Source organism: Panthera uncia, chromosome B4 (genome assembly GCF_023721935.1).
Source record: "Panthera uncia isolate 11264 chromosome B4, Puncia_PCG_1.0, whole genome shotgun sequence".
NCBI classification, from domain to species: Eukaryota; Metazoa; Chordata; class Mammalia; order Carnivora; family Felidae; genus Panthera; species Panthera uncia.
The window spans coordinates 24,345,468-24,363,692 of record NC_064809.1 but is presented as its reverse complement, the minus strand read 5'-3'; the positions used below and the strand labels follow the sequence as shown (position 1 = coordinate 24,363,692).

General features: G+C 38.6%; 2 protein-coding genes across 2 annotated transcripts in view; both read left to right on the top strand.

The window, feature by feature from the left end:
* The first annotated feature begins 461 nt into the window (after positions 1–461).
* Positions 462–18,225, top strand: part of MASTL (microtubule associated serine/threonine kinase like) — a 37,287-nt gene continuing 19,523 nt past the window's right edge. Inside the window, exons 1-4 of the mRNA XM_049624747.1 lie at positions 462–926; positions 3,655–3,792; positions 12,974–13,113; positions 13,842–13,930. Of these exons, the coding sequence (XP_049480704.1) occupies positions 741–926; positions 3,655–3,792; positions 12,974–13,113; positions 13,842–13,930 (553 nt within the window). The 5' untranslated portion in view covers positions 462–740. The remainder of the gene's footprint in view (positions 927–3,654; positions 3,793–12,973; positions 13,114–13,841; positions 13,931–18,225) is intronic.
* Positions 9,767–10,983, top strand: LOC125918659 (60S ribosomal protein L7-like 1). The gene has a single exon (XM_049624746.1). It carries the CDS (start codon positions 9,797–9,799, stop codon positions 10,538–10,540), a length of 744 nt encoding a protein of 247 aa, XP_049480703.1. The 5' UTR covers positions 9,767–9,796; the 3' UTR covers positions 10,541–10,983.

Below are 18,225 nucleotides of genomic sequence, written 5' to 3'. Positions count from 1 at the left end.
GGGGACGGCATTGACCCTGTTAAATCTTTTTGCATCTTCCTTACGAAATCTTCCAACATAGTCTCCTTTTCCGACTGGGCCTTGAGTTATGATAAACTCTTTCGCTACAGTTTAGTGCTTTTTATCTTCCCCACAATAAATCGAAAATTGTTCCTATTGGTCCTCATCTGCTTCAGTCAGGCAAGTTACATCCTGTTAACATTGTCAGATGACAGGGCCAGCCACCTGCTTCCTGCTCATCCAGTTTCTCCACATTGTATGATTTCGGGGAGCCAAACCAAACTGGCTTACATTTCGCCCAGGGGTGCGAGGTCACGAGGGGTAAAAAACAAACAAAACCAAGCAAAAGCGGGGTGAGGGCGGGTCCCATCAACCTCGTTTGGAGGTCAGGAGAAACCTAGTCAATCCCGAGATTTCTTGTAAGCAAAAGACAGTCAGTGCCTCCCCAGTTATTACTAAATGAGGTAATTGGGCCGCGGTCACCGCCCTCGAAGAGTGTGTGGTTGGTTGGAGAATTTCCCAGCGTCCCAGCCCTCAGCTCCATTGGGTACTTCCGCGCTTACGAGCCAGAGGTGACAGGGGCGGGGCTGCGCTGGGCTCGGCGCGAGCACGGCAACGCGGTGACGTCACTGCCGACGCATTGCGTGGGCGGGGCCTTACTTTGAACCTAGTTGGCGGGAGTTGTGGCTTGGGAAGGGGCCTTAGCTGATGCTACAGGCTTCCTTCTGGGCTGGCCTGCTATGGAGCGCACTGCGGGGAGCGAGAAGGAGAGTGGAGGAGACGCAGTGACAGTGGAGTGCGTGAATAGGATCCCGGTGCCAAGACCTCCTTCCATTGAGGAATTCACCATAGTGAAACCTATTAGCCGCGGCGCCTTCGGGAAGGTGTATCTCGGGCAGAAAGGCGGCAAGTTGTATGCGGTGAAGGTAAGAAGGCGGGGAGTAAAGAGAGGGAAAGAGTTCGGACCTTCGGCCCTCTTTTCTGCCCCCTGAACTGGGCAGGCTCCAGGGCGGTAGGGGCCTCCACAGCCCTATGATTTCTTACTGGTATGACCTGAGCGCCGGCAGGCCGAGTGGCTCGCCTCTGCCACGCCCTTTTCACACCAACAATGCTTAGGAGACATCAGGACTTCTGAGTCCTTTTTACCGCCTTGACCTTTACCAGAATTAAGTTTGAAACATTAAATGTGAAACAACTATTTAAAGACTAAACTGAAACACGTTAGAACATATCACTCCTTTATCCTTGCAGCAGTACATATCATTCCAAAAGCATTCAAGAGCTTTCAATGTATTTGAAGCTTTCCTGGCCACTCTTGGTCCTCACTCCCCACTCCCATAGTTTCGGATTACTCGTATTTAAGCACTGAATGAACATGGTAAAGAAACCAGCAGTTTTACCGCTAATGCAGTTTCAACTTCCTGTTGGACGTTGCTATGTGAATCTCTACCAAGTGCCTTGAAATTGTACTTTCCTGACTTTGAACAATCCTCTCCACCTAACTGCTTAAACACTGAACTTTCTGTACTCCCTCTCTCCGCTTAATAAAACCACCTTCATCCCTGTCATTCAGGCTAGAAACGTGAGTCATTTTAATTTCCCTCTACTCCATCTGTATAACCTATGTCTCAACTAGTCCTGTCAATTTTGTCTCATATTCCTTCTCTTTTTAAAAAATTTTTAAAGTTTATTTATTCGTTTCAAATGAGAGTGAGCGGGGGAGAGACAGAGAGAGAATCCCAAGCAGGCTTCGTACTGCCAGTGTGAGCCTGATGAGGGGCTCGGACTCACGGAATGTGAGAGCGTGACTTGAGATAAAACCAAGAGTCGGAAGCTCAACCGACTGAGCCACCCAGGCACCCGGTCTGGTATTCCTTCTTATTATCTCTTCCATTCTATTACGTTCCCAAGTCTGCCCAAGCACAGGACTTCACTTTTTCTTTTTCTTTTGTCTTTTCTTCCTCCCTCCCTGTCTCCCTTCCTTCCTTTTTAAAGTACAAGTCAGTTTTTAGTAAATTAAAAATTGTGTAACTATTACCACAATCCAATTTTACAACATTTCCATCACCCCAAAAAGACTTCCTGCCCATCTGCGGTACCTCCCCCTTAACACCCTTAGCCCCAGGTAACCACCAATCTATTTTCTGTCTCTGCAGGTTTGCCCTTTCTCCACATTGCATGTAAATGGAATCATACAATGCATGCTCTTTTACATCTGTTTTGTTGTTTGTGTGTGTTTTGTTTTGTTTTGTTTTGTTTTACCTGACAGTGTTTTTGAGATTCATCAGGCCTTCATTTCCAGGAATAGGCCCCTAACTGGAATCGCTATTTTTTCATCCATTCCTTAGGCTGTGACATGCAACCTAACAAACTCCTTAGAAAAGCAATCATGGTCCAAGTCCTGGCCCTAAACATCAACTGTAACTTCCACAAATCCTATGTTCTAGCCACTCCAGACAATTGACTAGTCCGTGAATGCTGTGTAGTGCTGTGCTTCTGAACTTACGTTTGTGCTGGTTCCTCCTTAAGTGCTTTTCTTCCACCCTTCTCTGCTCATCTCCACCTGTGTTATTTATGTATTAAGATTCATCTTAGCCCCTCTTCAAACCTTCCCTGACCTCTCAGACACACCCCATTGAATTTAATTCTTCCTTGCTTCATATGTTGCTTTTCCTTCTGCTGTACTTGCTGATCAGTCATTATCACTTATTAAAATGAAAACATCAATTCATTTTTTCGATATTTGTTGAGTGTCCCCTTTGTGTGTAGGATCTAGGGTACAGTGGTGAACAAAACAAACATGCCCTCACAGAGCTTCCAATCTAGTGGAGTCATAGGTGAAATCATTTTACAGACTGGCTTTGCCAATTTCCTTGTTTTCTTATGGAAAGGTTATAAGGCTGGAATTGATAGTGTATTAATAATTTTGTTAAATATTCTAATGAATCTTTGGAAGAAATATGACTTTTAATCATCCTGAGAATTGATCTCAGTGTTGCTGACTATTCAGGTTAGTGCTCCAATTTTAATGTAGATTATATCATAGTTTTGCTTCCACACCAATTACCTTGAAACTTGAAAAGAGTAATTTGTTATTTTCTGTAAGACAACATTTGAGACTATTAACTTTCAGTAGTTCTAACCATTCTTAAGATTTTTTTTTTCCCTAGGGAAACAAACTTCCTATGTTCTTCCTCTTTCTAATTCCCATCCATCAAAGAATCAGAAGTTAAAAAAATTTACTAGCTGCTAATTCTCTGTGCGTAGGTTCCTGATTATGGAGGCTTATTAGGAGGAAGATCACTATCCTTTGACTTTGTTAAAAGAACAGTAGAATGGAACTTTTTTTCTACTAATATGCAGGGCACTAAGGGAACATTTGTTTACTTCTTTTTCCTTCTCAAAAAGGATGTGATACTTTTGCCACGTGATGCCAAAATAAGCAGTTCTCTTGAAAAAAGGTTTGATTTGTTTTCACCATATTTGCTGTTTTTCTGACAGTTTCCTGATGGCAATGTGGAGTACAAATGACATCTGTGTTTTCTCTTCATCTTTTTCTTTCATCTGGTTGTTTTCACAAAAGGCAACTCTGAAACTTGAGAACACTTTGTAATAAAAGATAAAATGAATGTGTTATCATGTTGTCTACCATAGGTTGTCAAAAAAGCAGACATGATCAACAAAAATATGACACATCAGGTGCAAGCCGAGAGGGACGCACTAGCACTAAGCAAAAGTCCTTTCATTGTCCATTTGTACTATTCACTACAGTCAGCAAATAATGTCTACTTGGTGAGTAATTTTCCATTTTTTTCTTCATTTAGCAATCACTGAATTTAGTGACTCAAGAAGAATACAGTCTCTGAGTTTAGAGCACTTGCGTTTGAATTCCAACTTTTGCACTTTCTAGCTTTATGACTTTGACCAAGTACCCTTACCGGTTGTTTGAACCAGGGTTCACCAGAGAAAAAGAATAGGGTGTATGTGGTGTGTTTAGAGGGTGGGGATTTAAGGAATTGTTCTTTGTGATTGTTGGGGCTTTCAAGTTTGAAATCTGCTGGGTAGGCCAGCAGGCTGTAGACCTGAAGAGTTGGTGTTACAACTCAGATCCAAAAAGCAGTGTAGAAGCATAATTCCTTTTTCTTGGGGTGGGTAGGGTAGAGGTGGGAGGCATGGAGGACAGTCTTTTTTCTTTTAAGGCCTTCAACTTACTGGATTGGTCCCACCGAGAATATGGAGGGTCATCAGCTTTAACTCAAAGTCTACCTAGATGTTTATATCATCTAACACACCTTCATAGCAACATTTAGGTTCATGTTTCACCAAATCTCTGAGTACCATGGCTTAGCCAAAATGACACATAAAATTAACTTCCACACCTCAGTTTCCTCACCTGCAAAATGGAGATAATAATAGTACTTACTTCAGAAGTTACTGTGACATTTTAATAGGTTAATATAAAGCATGTAGAACAGTGCCTGGCACATGGTGCTAAAAATATTTGGCAAGTAAAGGACATATAATGGGAATACTATACAAAGTTTGGTATGTAATAAAGAAAGATTTGGGGAGGTGGTGGATATTGGGTGTGTGGACTTTGACAATTGCTTGCTTTTCATTTCTAAGGAAGAATTTGAGGGGGCAGGAATTGGTGAGGATATCTTGACTACATATTTTAGAGATTCTTTTGATTTCTGAGATGATCTATGGATTAAATGGTGACTCCAATAGCTTCTGTTTGGTATGCACAAATGGTTTTCCATGAATGAATGGGTCTTAGGATGTAGATTTTAGACGCCAGATTCATAGTTTACCAATGGAATGCTGATTTCTTTCATAATTTGATTGCCTTCAGTAGTGGAAACCCTTTCTCCTCGATATGCTGAAGCCCTCTGTGGAACTTAATTGTGCCACACTTCAACATTTTTCTATGTCAAAAACTTGAAGGGTGCCTGGGTGGCTCAGTCAGTTAAGATTAAGATCTTGGCTCAGGTCATGATCTCACTGATCGTGAGATCTGACAGCATGGAACCTACTTGGGATTCTGTCTCTCCCTCTCTCTCTGCCCCTCCCCTGCTTGCACGTGTGTGAGTACACATACATTCCCTCTCTCAAAATAAATAAACTTAAAAAAAAATTATAAAAGTTTGAGTCTGAACAGAACTCTCATGTGGAAGAACATGATATTCAACTTCGAGTTGTAGACCTGAATGTTCAGGAAAGGTTATAAACACAGTCAAATCTGAAACTCTTTTGGTACCTGATGGTTAAATCCATTTCTAGTCTTTCAGTAAATCTGTGAGTATATTTAGACTGACATTAAATGTGGTTACAGGGACGCCTCAGTGGCTCAGTCTGTTAAGCATCTGACTCTTGATTTCACCTCAGGTTGTGATCTCATGGTTCATGATCTCATGCTTTTGTCTTGTTCCTTGTATTACACACTCAGTAAACCATCCTTAATGGTTAGATATATAAATGTAAGACAATATGAGAAAATCTAGACGGTGGAAATATCCTTTGCCCTGAGGGCGCAGAACCTGCTCGGGATTCTCTCCCTTTCTGCCTGCTCACACTTTTTCTCTCATTTTTTTTTTTTTTTTTTTTTTTTAATGTGGTTACACAGATTTAATGGGAAGGCCAGAAAATTTTGGAAAGTAAAAAGTTTTTCTAGGACAGTGGTGAGCACCTTTTCTGCATTGGGACTAATTTAGGATGGGTAAAAAGATTTTTAGGGGTGCCTGGGTGGCTCAGTCGGTTAAGCGTCCAACTTTGGCTCAGGTCATGATCTCCCGATTCATGGGTTCGAGCCCCACGTTGGGCTCTGTGCTGACAGCTTAGAGCCTGGAGCCTGCTTCAGATTCTGTGTGTGTGTGTGTGTGTGTGTGTGTGTGTCTCTCTCTCTCTGCCCCTCCCCAACTTGCACTGTCTCTCTCAAAAATAAATAAACATAAATAAATAAATGTTTTTTGTACAGTTTAAATAAGTACATGAAATGTGATCATATTGTAAGTACTGTTCTACTTATTTTTTTTCCACTTACTGGTGACCTCATCCTTTTTTTTTTTTTTTAAGTAAGTTTTATTTATTTATTTTTTTGAGGGAGAGAGAAAGAAAGTACACTCGTGCAAGTGGAGGAGGGACAGAGAGAGAGAGAGAATCTTCACTTGATCTTAGCCAAAAGGCCGAGAAGTGATAGAGAATCTTAAGCCAGCTCCACGGACCTGCAGGCTCAATCCCACGACCAGACTGTGAGATCATAACCTTAGCTGAAACTAAGAGTTGGGTGCTCAACCAACTGAGCCCCCTCGGTGCACCAGACCTCATCCTTTTTAATGGCTACACAGAATTCCATAGATTTATTTAGGAATTACATAATTTTTATAACAAATATCCTATTGATGAGTTGCTTTGGGTTTTTTTACTGTTCTAAAAAACACTCCAATAAATACCTTAGCATGAATTGCAGTTCCTGTTGTAATGACCTTCTCTGTGAGAAGCTTCGAAGTTGGATTTTGGAGAAAAGATATAAATTTGTATTGGAATTCACCCTAAATCAGTATTAAAGACAGCCCCTCTGGAGACACCTTTGCTCTGAGAAAGCCAGAGATATGGGTCTAATTTATAGGATAATTCACTGAGTCAAAAAAAATATATAGAGTATCAGTAAGAAGGTGAAAAATACTGTAAGAATAATTGACTTTTGGGGCACCTGGGTGGCTCAGTCAGTTAGGCCTCCGACTTCAGCTCAGGTCATGATCTGTCAGTCTGTCAGTTCGAGCCCCACGTTGGGCTCTGTGCTGACAGCTCAGAGCCTGGAGCCTGCTTTGGATTCTGTGTCTCCCTCTCTGTCTGTCCTTCCACCACTCACACTCTGTCTGTTTCTGTCTCTCTCTCTCTGTCTCGCAAAAATAAGCATTAAATTAAAAAAAAAAAAAAAAGAGTAATTGACTTTACATCTTTTACGTCTGTGGTGAGCCAAATATGGTCCACTGTTTCTATACAGCCTGTGAGCTGAGAATAGTTTTTGCATTTTTAGAATGTTGAAAAAAATCAAAGGAAGAATAATATTTTGTGATATATGAAAATTATATGAAATTTGAATTTTGATGAATACATTTTATTGGAATACAACTACATCCTTTTGTTTACTTATTATCTATGGCTGCTCTTTTGCAACAACAGAAGAGTGAGGTAGTTGCCACATAGAACCATACATGGCTCACAAAGCCTAAAATACTTACTATCTGGCTCTTTACAGAAAAAGAAGGAAACACTGATGTATTCCATTCACAAAGACAATAGGGGACTAACTGTTTAATCAGACACTGCTTATGAAACAGTATGTGGTAAGACCTTACAGAGCATCAGGAAAAATTAAAAGATTAAAAACAATATCCTATTAGTTTCAGGTGTAAATCATAGCGAGTCCATATTTTCATACATTACAAAATGATCCCCACAATAAGTCTAGTTACCATTGGTCACCGAATTTAATTGCAATGTCATTGAGTATATTTCCTGTGCTGTACTTTTATCCCCATGACTTATGTATTTTAAAACATTTTTTTTTTCAACGTTTTTTTTTTTTTTTTTTTTTTTTTATTTATTTTTGGGACAGAGAGAGACAGAGCATGAACAGGGGAGGGGCAGAGAGAGAGGGAGACACAGAATCGGAAACAGGCTCCAGGCTCCGAGCCATCAGCCCAGAGCCTGACGCGGGGCTCGAACTCACGGACCGCGAGATCGTGACCTGGCTGAAGTCGGACGCTTAACCGACTGCGCCACCCAGGCGCCCCTAAAACATTTTTGTAGAAAGAGAAAAATATATCATGAGTTCATGCTTCAATTTCCAATTCAATGGAAAATTATAGAATTTTTACTCAACATCTTTGAAAAATATATAACATGTAAAAATATTTTGAAAAAAAATATGTATTCTTTTACCCTGACTGTGCAGGTTCCTAACAACATTAACATAATTATTCATTTGCTTTAACTTACAACATTATGTATATCTGGTATTTTCAAAACAACAATACCAATATTGTTTTACTAACACTAAAGCAACTGGATTTAATTTATGATTTTTTTGCAGTTCTTTTTCCCCTTGGGATATACTATCATAATTCTGGGGGTGGCTCAGTTGGTTAGGTGTCCATCCGACTCTTGATTTTGACTCAGGTCATGATCTCATGGTTGGTAAGATGGAGCCCCACATTGGGCTCTGCACTGACAGTGCAGAGCCGGCTTATGATTCTTTCCTCGCTCTCTCTGCCCCTCTCCCCACCCCCTCTCTCTGTCTCTGTCTCTGTCTCTCTCTCTCTCTCAAATACATAAATAAACTTTAAAAAAAAAATTTTTTTTTTTTTGAAAGAGAGCAAGAGCAGGGGAGGGGCACAGAGAGGAAGACACAGAATCTGAGGCAAGCTCTGGGCTCCGAGCTATCAGCACAGAGCCTGACTTGGAGCTCAAACTCACAAACTGTGATTCATGACCTGAGCCAAAGTCAGAAGCCTAACTGACTGAGCTACCCAGGCACCCCAATAAACTTTTTTTTAATTCTGTTTTTTGGGGGCACCTGGGTGGCTCAGTTGGTTAAGCGTCCAACTTCAGCTCAGGTCATGATCTCACTGTCGTGAGTTCAAGCCCTGCATCGGGCCCTGTGCTGACAGCTCAGAGCCTGGAGCCTGCTTCAGATTCCGTGTATCCCTCTCTCTCTACCCCACCCCTGCTGGCGCTCTCTCAAAAATAAAAATAAACATAAAAAAATTATAATTTCCTGCAGTTGTAAAAAATAATAATGATAAAAAATAAAATTCTGTTTTTTGAAGTTACTTGAAATAACTTTCTGAACAGTTATGAAACATGACATAGTGCTAGAGTCACTTGTTCCCCTTTCGTATCATAGATTTCTACTTAAAAAAGTGAATCCATAAAAGTACTAGAAGAAAACTTTTATAATCATAAGTTGGTGTAGGTCTTACTAAGTACAAAGTAAAACATTTTTATACAAAATACGATTTACATAGTCGAATAACAAGTTTGGAGAAAATATTGTTCAAAAGACACACAAAGGTAAAAATAAAAATCAAAAAAAAATAAAATTTTGAATTGATTAAAAGAAAAAAAGACACACAAAGGGCTAATTTTACTACTGTGTAACAGGTTTTACACATCAATAGGAAATAATTAAATACCCAATAGAAAAATGGGCACAGAAGTGATTCACAGAAGATACATAAAAGACCAAAAATTGTGTAAAGGTCTCCCTAACGGTAAATAAAGTGAATGTTTAAACAAGTCCATTTTTTTAGATTGACAAAGATAAAAAGGATCAATAACAATCGATGAGAATGTAAGAAAATAAACACTCATGAACTCAAATACAGGATCTATTTACTTATTTTTCTACTACTGTAAACTACTTTAAACTCTTTCACTGGCAGAGACATTTTATTCATGCTTATATTCCCAGTGCTAGCACAGTGTATAACACAGATTTTGTGCTTAGTAAATGTTTTAATGATTGATATCACCAACAAACATTGACTAGTCTCTACCAGGGAAATTACTGGCCTAAAAGGGAACGAAAGGACTTTGTTTTATTAAGTTCTTAGTAGGCAGTATCTTATACCTTAAAACGATACAAATTTTTGAGAGTAATGACTAGTGCATGTGGAAGGAATAGTATTGCAACCACATAGCAATAGTGGATTCAGACAAGAATCACCTATAGTCACATGATGCTAAAATCAGTGCTTGAGCAGTAGCCGGTAGCCACAGCTTTGGAAACATGGCGGAGCAAGAGCAAAGAAAAAAGATTCCTTTGGTTCCAGAAAATCTCCTGAAAAAGAGGAAGGCGTATCAGGCCCTTAAAGCCACTCAAGCGAAGCAGGCACTTTTGGACAAGAAGGAGCAGAAGAAAGGAAAAGAGGTCAAGTTTAAGCGACTGGAATGGTTCCTACATGATTCCTGGCGGCAGCAACGCGACAGGGTGCGCCTCAGACGACTAGAAGTGAAACCTCGCGGTTTGGAAGTGCCGGATAAACATTCCTTGGCCTTTGTTGTACGCATCCAAAGGATTAATGGGGTGAGTTCACTGTTGCAGAGGACCATTGCAAGGCTTCGCCTGAAGAAGATTTTCAGTGGTGTCTTTTTCAGAGTGACCCCCCAGACCATAAAAACGCTGCATATAGTGGAACCGTATGTGGCCTGGGGATTTCCAAATCTGAAGTCTGTCCGGGAACTCATCTTGAAACGTGGACAAGCCAAGGTCAAGAATAAAACCATCCCTTTGACAGACAACACAGTGATTGAGGAGCATCTGGGGAAGTACGGTGTTATTTGCTTGGAAGACCTCATTCATGAAATTGCCTTTCCGGGGAAGAATTTCCAGGCCATTTGTGACTTCTTACGTCCTTTCCATCTCTCAGTGGCCCGTCATGCTACCAAGAATAGAGTGGGCTTTCTCAAGGAGGTGGGCTTACCAGGCTATCGAGGCGAACGCATCAATCAGCTCATTCGGCAGCTGAATTAAACCCAGAATATGAAAGCACAGCACATTGGAGGTGTGTTTTGTCTTTTGGAATTGTTATCAGTATCTTCAAAGAAGATATTTTCTGCTATACCTTCAGAAACTAGAGGAGGGGGAGTCAAGGAAAAGATGATGACGTTCCTGGCAGGCACGTCCCATCACAGCCCAGTTCCAAGAAAAAATTCCAGTGTGTTTTCCACGTTGACTGCACTGTCACCCCTTAAGTCAGCAGAGGACTCATGCCATGGAAGAGAGAATCCTGCTACGTCACATCTTCCATTCTGGGGTTTGATGTTAGTAAATGAGTATCCAAGCATGAATACAGGACAGCAGTGGACCACGCTCAGGGCCATACTTGAACCTGGGGGTTCTTGGGGCTTTGTTTTGGAAGGAATTTAAAATATAGTTACAAAGAAGAGCACACAAAAAAAAAAAAAAAAAAAAAAAATCAGTGCTTGAAAATTTGTTGGGAAACAGGTTATTTGCATACTCTCAAAGTATTTCCTCCATTACTTATTAATGAGCAAGGGATAAAAAAGTGCTTCTTCAATGGAGAAATCTGGAAGTTACCACCTTAACTAAGTGATCAAGGTCAACATCACCAGTAATGGAACATGCTGACATTAGGTGTCCCATCTGGTGAGAGTCTCTAGGAAAGAGTCAACATCTTATTTAGTTGACTTATTTAGTATTCCTGCCAAAAATACATAGCCTGAATTAAATCGTGAGGAAATAATCAGATGTCAGGAAAGACTACCCCCCTCAAAAAAGGCAAAGGACTGTCCCAGATTAAAGGAGACTAAAGAGACATGACAACTAAATCCCATGCATGGGCAGCGGGATGAGGGGAAGTGCTATCTGGGATGTTTATTTAGATACTCAGAGAAATTTGAATATGGACTATAGATTAGATAATACATTATAGTAGTGTTAAGCTCCTTGAATTTTATTATGCTGTAGTTGTGTAAGAATATCCTTGTTAGATACATGATGAAGAATTTTGTATCGTGACCTCTTCAACTGTATTCTCCAATTATTTAGCAAAGCTTTAAAGCTATAAATATCAGTTAATGTTGCCATGTTTTTAAAAAAGTTTTAATCTTTATTTATTTATTTTGAGAGAGAGACAGTGTGAGCAGTGGAGGTGGAGGTGCAGAGAGAGAGGGAGGAAGAATCCCAAGCAGGCTCCATGCTGCCAGTGCAGAGCCTGATGTGGGGCTCGAATTCACAAACCATGAGATCATGACCTGAGCTGAAATCAGGAGTCAGACACTTAACTGACTGAGCCACCCAGGCACATCACCATATTTTTAAATTAATTTCTTTAGTCTGAATAGAAATACATGCATTTAAGATATTTGTGTCAGGGCGCCTGGGTGGCTGAGTCAGTTGAGCGTCTGAGGCTCAGGTCATGATCTCACAGTTCGTGAGTTCGAGTCCCGCATCGGGCTCTGTGCTGACTGCTCAGAGCCTGGAGCCTGCTTCAGATTCTCTGTCTCCCTCTCTCTGCCCCTTCCCTGCTCATGCTCTGTCTCTCAAAGATGAATAAACGTTAAAAAAAAAAAAAAAGATATTTGTATCGATAATGTTAATAATCCTATTATTTTATTATGTAACATAATAACATATGTTTGTTAATTATTAACAAAGGTTTATTTTATATTCATATATGAGGAGAGGAAGAAAGCAAATGTGGCAAAATGCTCACAATAGGTAAATCTAGATAAAGAGTATATGGGACTGTCCTTATACCTTTTGTATAAGTCTGAATTTTTATTTAGATTAAACATTTTAATTTAAATTAAAAAAATTATATGGCAACATGAGCAAACTTGGTATTAATGTATACTGAGTGATATCAAGAAAATGTGTCTGTGCTGGGGTGCCTGAGTGGCTCATTCAGTTAAGCATCTGACTTTTGATTTCGGCTCAGGTCATGATCTCATGGTTCATGAGTTCAAGCCCCCCCCACTGGGGCTGAGCCTGAGACTCTGTCAGTGCAGGGCCTGCTTGGTATTCTTTCTCCCTCTCTCTGCTTTTCCCCTGCTTGCACTCTCCCTCCCCGCTCTCTTCCAAAATAAATTTTAAGAAAATGTGTCTGGGGGCTCTTGGGTGGCTCAGTTGGTTAAGCGGCCCACTTCAGCTCAGGTCATGATCTCTTGGTGCGTGAGTTCAAGCCCCGCGTCAGGCTTTGCGCTGACACCTCAGAGCCCGGAGCCTGCTTTAGATTCTGTGTTTCCCTCTCTCTCTCTGCCCTTTCCGCTCATGCTGTGTTTCTCTGTCTCTCTAAAAGTGAATAAAAATGTTAAAAAAATTTTTTTTAAATGTGTCTGTTATAGAACCATGCTAAAAATACATAACTGTAACACTCAAATAACATTTTTAAAGTTAATCATATTGTTTGTATTTTGTAATATTTACATTCCTTTTTGATAGGTAATGGAATATCTTATTGGTGGAGATGTCAAGTCTCTCTTACATATATATGGTTATTTTGATGAAGAGATGGCTGTCAAATATATTTCTGAAGTAGCCTTGGCTCTAGACTATCTTCACAGACATGGAATCATCCACAGGTAGAGACTGTTGTACAAACTATTACTTAAAAGCACAAGTAATCAAATTATGTATTAAATATTTGAGTCTGAAATATTTGCATAATCATTTGCCTATGTATCTGGGTTATCTAAAGTTTGGTAGATAACCCAGGTAAACATATTGTGTATGTTTAGAAGCTCCATCAACTCTTCTTTCATCTCCCCTCCCTTTGTTTTTTTTAATATGTTGCTTTGAGCATCAGTATGCCATTTTGCTGTGAAGAATATTGAATCTTTTTTCTACTCCTTTATTGTCACACAGAAGTGCTATATTTTATAATTCAAGCTGACTTACAGTGTTTTGCTCTGTGCACGGTCATGTTCTAAAATGTCATGTTCTAAGTGGCTCTCCTCTATTAAGGCTTAATCTTACCCTCCTTGAGAGAGGTAAATATGATTTTGACTTGGCCTGAAGTTTATTTTATCTAATGAAGTTTATTTGTTTTAATGGAAAAATCTAATGAATAATGCCAAAGCTAATAAAGCATTGCATCAGTTAACTTTCTCATAGGTTCAAATATACAAAAGATCATTTACTTTTGAGAGTTGTTTCCCACATTTTCAAAGCCAGCAATAAGTGCCTTATTTTAGAGAAAATATATAGGGTTTGAATCTTCTCTGTAACTTTCTGGCTTTTTCCCCTGCTAATTCTAACATCAACACTAGCTCTTTTTTAGTTATCTGATATTTGTCTTTTGTATATCCAGGGATTTGAAACCAGACAATATGCTTATTTCTAATGAAGGTCATATTAAGCTAACAGATTTTGGCCTTTCCAAAGTTACTTTGAATAGAGGTAAGAAAAATAGGAGGTAAGTATGTTTTTAAAAATCCAACAAATTTTGCGCACTACATGTTATTAACTTACACTGTTTTGTTAGCTTATAATGACTAAAATTTGATTATTATTTGTTTCAAAAAAGACTAGAAAGGTATATTGGTATTTCCTTTCTATGAAAGATGAAAAATGGTAATAATTATTCCTAAATCCTTAAGGGCCCTCAAAGATCTTTGGATCTTCAAAGAAGAACTCACCATTTCTGTTCTTCTGACTTTTTGTCTCTACTGAAACTAGTTTGACCAATTAAACATCAGTTGAGTGATTAGAATGAAGTAATACCTACAGAACTTACTCACACGGACAGGACCACCTTGATAAACTAGGGGCAAAGAAACTACACACAAGATTCACACGCACAAACACACACATTTTTATGGGAGTATGTTAATTTCACTACTAGTAATGAAAGAAAAGCTAACTTAAAAAATAACAAATGAATCATTTCACACTATTAAGCTAGGCAAAAAAAAAAAAAAAAAAGAGAGAGAGAGAGAGAGAGAGAGAACTGAAGATCCAGAATTAATGAGACTGTAAAAGCACAGACACATTGTAATTAGCACAGTGCTTTCCAACGTATGTCTAACAATGTGTTTTAAGAAACAAGTTTTCATTCTTTCTGACCTAGTGACTGGTTATGTCTTGGAATTTATTCTTTTTTTTTTTTTTTAATGTTTATTTATTTTGAGAGAGTACACATGTGCAGGAGAGGGGCAGAGAAAGAGGGAGACAGAGAATCCCAAGCAGGCTCCACGCAGTCAGTGCAGAGCCCAATGCAGGGCTCAACCTCACAGCTCTGAGATGATTACCTGAGCCAAAATTAAGAGTTGGATGCTCAGCTACCCAGGTGCCCCGTCTTGGAATTTATTCTGAGGAAATGGTTCTAGAGAACAAAATAATATGAACATAACTTTGTAGCAGCATTGTTTCTAAAAGAGAGAAACTAGAAAAAGTGTTAGATGAACATAAGAGAAGGGAAGCAAAAATAATATAAAAACAGGAAGGGGGACAAAACATAAGAGACTCTTTTTATATAGAGAACAAACAGAGTTGCTGCAAGGGGTTGTGGGCGGGGAGATGGGCTAAATGGGTAAGGGGCATTAAGGGATCTACTCCTGAAATCATTGTTGCACTATATGTTAACTAACTTGGATGTAAATCAAAAAAATTAATTAATTAATTAATTAATTAAAAAGTCTAAAAAAAGGTATGGATACTTGAGAGTTTATTGACTTTGTAGCATATTGTATCATCTATTAAATTGGTAGCAGATAGAAATAAATGAACAGTAGGAAATTGGGCTTATAAATTATAAAGCATGAGATTATAATTATTTGAAATTAAATATAGATCTATAATTCTTTAGGAGTAAAATTTCAAAAAGTTTTGAATACCTAAAGGTTTTTCAGCTGATAATAAAATTTGACCTGAACTGATGTGGGCTATTTATAGTTTTTATTAATCCAATTTCACATAACTACTCATACTCTTTATAACAGTAATAATAATATTCGAGTACCAGGCTGCTAGATGAGATGCCACTAAGGATGTTCCTAACTATACAGTATACTGGATATTTACCCAAAGAAACAAAAATACTAATTTGAAAAGATAATGTGCATCCTTATGTTGATTTCAGCAGTATTTACAATAGCCAAGATACGGAAGCAACCCACGTGTACATCGAAAGATGAATGGATAAAGAAGATGAGGCGTGTGCACACACACACACTCACACACACACAGACACACACACACACACAATGGAGTATTAACTTAGCCATAAAAAAGAATGAGGTCTTACCTTTTGTGACAACATGGATGAAACTAGGGGATGTTATGCTAAGTGAGATAAGTCAAACAGAAAGACCAGTAGATTCACTTATACACAGAATCTAAAAAACAAACCGAACCAAAAAAAGTGGAGTCAGACCCATTAATACAGAGAACAAACTGATGGTTTCTTGGTGGGGAGGGGCAAAAGGGCAAAATGGGTGAAAGAGAGATGGAAGGTACATGTTTCCAGTTACGGAATGAATAAGTCATGGGGATGGAAAGCATAGCATAAGGAATATAGTCAGTGCTTTCGTAATAGCACTGTGTGGTGACAGATGATAGCTACACTTGTGGTGAGTATCTCATAATGTGTAGAGTTGTTGAATCACTATGTTGTACACCTGAAACTAACATTGTGTGTCATACTTCAATTAAAAAACAAAAAAACCACTGTAATTTATCACATTACCTTTCTTTTTTTTTTTTTTCATTTTCTTCTTCCTTTTTTTTTTTTTTTTTTTTTCCTTATTTTTTGAGAGAGAGAGACAGCAAGAATCTTAAGGGGGATCTTAAGCAGGCTCCACACTCAGCACAGAGCCCAATGTGGGACTCAAACCCACAACCCTCGGGTCATGACCTGAGCTAAAACCAAGAGTCAGAGACTCAATTGATAGAGCCACTCAGGTACCCCTATCACATTACCTAAAATCTAAACATTTTTTAATTGTGAGGCAAATCTAGTTCCCTGGGTTTCAGATAAGATTTTGAGAAAAGTCACAAATTATAAAAATGTTGTGTTAAGTACTATAGCCATTTAATATTTTTTATTTTTTTCATGTCTCATGATTTATTTAAAATTTGGCTCCCATAGGGCACCTGGCTGGCTCAGTTTGTAAAGCATTGAACTCTTGATCTCAGTGTCATGAGTCCAATCCCCACATTGAGTGTAGAGCTTACATAAAAAATAAAAATTATAAAGATAAAATAAAATAAAATAAAATGGATCCCAAGTAATCCTACATTTGTATTAGCATAAATAGTAATACAACAAACATCTTTTAAGTATACAGATTCTGAATTTGGTTGTTGGTGGTGGTGGTTTTTTGGTTTGGTTTTTTTTTTTTTGATAGTGGTAAAAAACATAAAACCATTTTGAAGTGTACAGTTGGGTAGTGTTAACCATGTTCACATTGCTCTGCACCAGATCTCTAGAAATTTTTTATCTTACAAAACTGAAGCATTATACCCCGTTTTCCTGTCCCCTCAGCCCTGGCAACCACAATTCTGTTTTCTGTATCTGTGAGTTTGATTACTTTAGATGCCTCATATAAGTAGAATCACAGAGCATTTGTCATTTGGTGACTGCCATATCACTTAGCATAATGTCCTCAAGGTTCATACTTGTTGCAGCATGTAGCAGAATTTCCTTCTTTTTAGAGACTGAATAACATTCCATTATACATATATATGCTATTTTTTTAAATCCATTCATGTGTCAGTAGACATTTAGGTTGCTTCTACCTCCTGGCTATTGTGAATGATGCAATGGACATGAGGATGTAAATATTGTAGGTCCCCTGCTCTCAATTCTTTTGTGTACTTACCTAGTAGTGGAATTCCTGTGTCACATAGTAATTCTATTTTTAATTTTTTGTGGCAACTCCTTTGTTTTTCATAGTGGCTGCACTATTTAACATACCTACCAGCAATGTACAAGGGTTCCAATTTCTCCACATCTTTGCCAACACTACTTACTTTCTGTTTTTGATACTAACCATCCTAATGGGTATGAGGTAATATTTCATCATAGTTTTGATTTGCATTTTCCATTGATTACTAATGTTGAGCCTCTTTTCATAATCATGTTGGCAATTTGTATATCTTCTTTGGAGAAATGTCTGTCCAAGTTCTTTATCCACTTTTTAATTAGATAAGTATTGAATTTTTTTATTGCTGTTGACTTATAGTTCTTTATATATTCTGTACATTAACCCCTTATCAGATAACTGGTTTGAAGATGTTTTCTCCCATTCTGTAGGTTCTTTTCATTCTTTTGACTATTTCCTTTGATGTGCGAAAGTGTTTAAGTTTGATATAGCCCCATTTGTCTATTTTTGCTTTTTGCCTGTGCTTTTGGCGTTATATCCAATAAATCACTGCCATAACATTTTTAACATTTAATTTATAAAATATTCTTCAAGATGTTTGTTGTTACCTGTTAGTCCTTATTGCTTCATCAGTGTGTAGAATCAATAAAATTTGTTAGGTTCAAACTTTCAGTTTACCTTTAAAAGTCTGATATCACAGGGGCGCCTGGGTGGTTCAGTCAGCTGGGCATCTGACTCTTGATTTCAACTCATGTCATGATATCAGCATCATGGATCAACCCCCGCATCGGACTCTGTGCTAAGCATGGAGCCTGCTTGAGATTCTCTCTCTCTCTCTCTCTCTCTCTCTCTCTCTCTCTCTCTCAAAAA

Coding starts and splice junctions, on each gene's coding strand:
- LOC125918659 (XM_049624746.1), top strand. CDS start 9,797: ATGGCGGAGCAAGAGCAAAGAAAAAAGATTCCTTTGGTTCCAGAAAAT.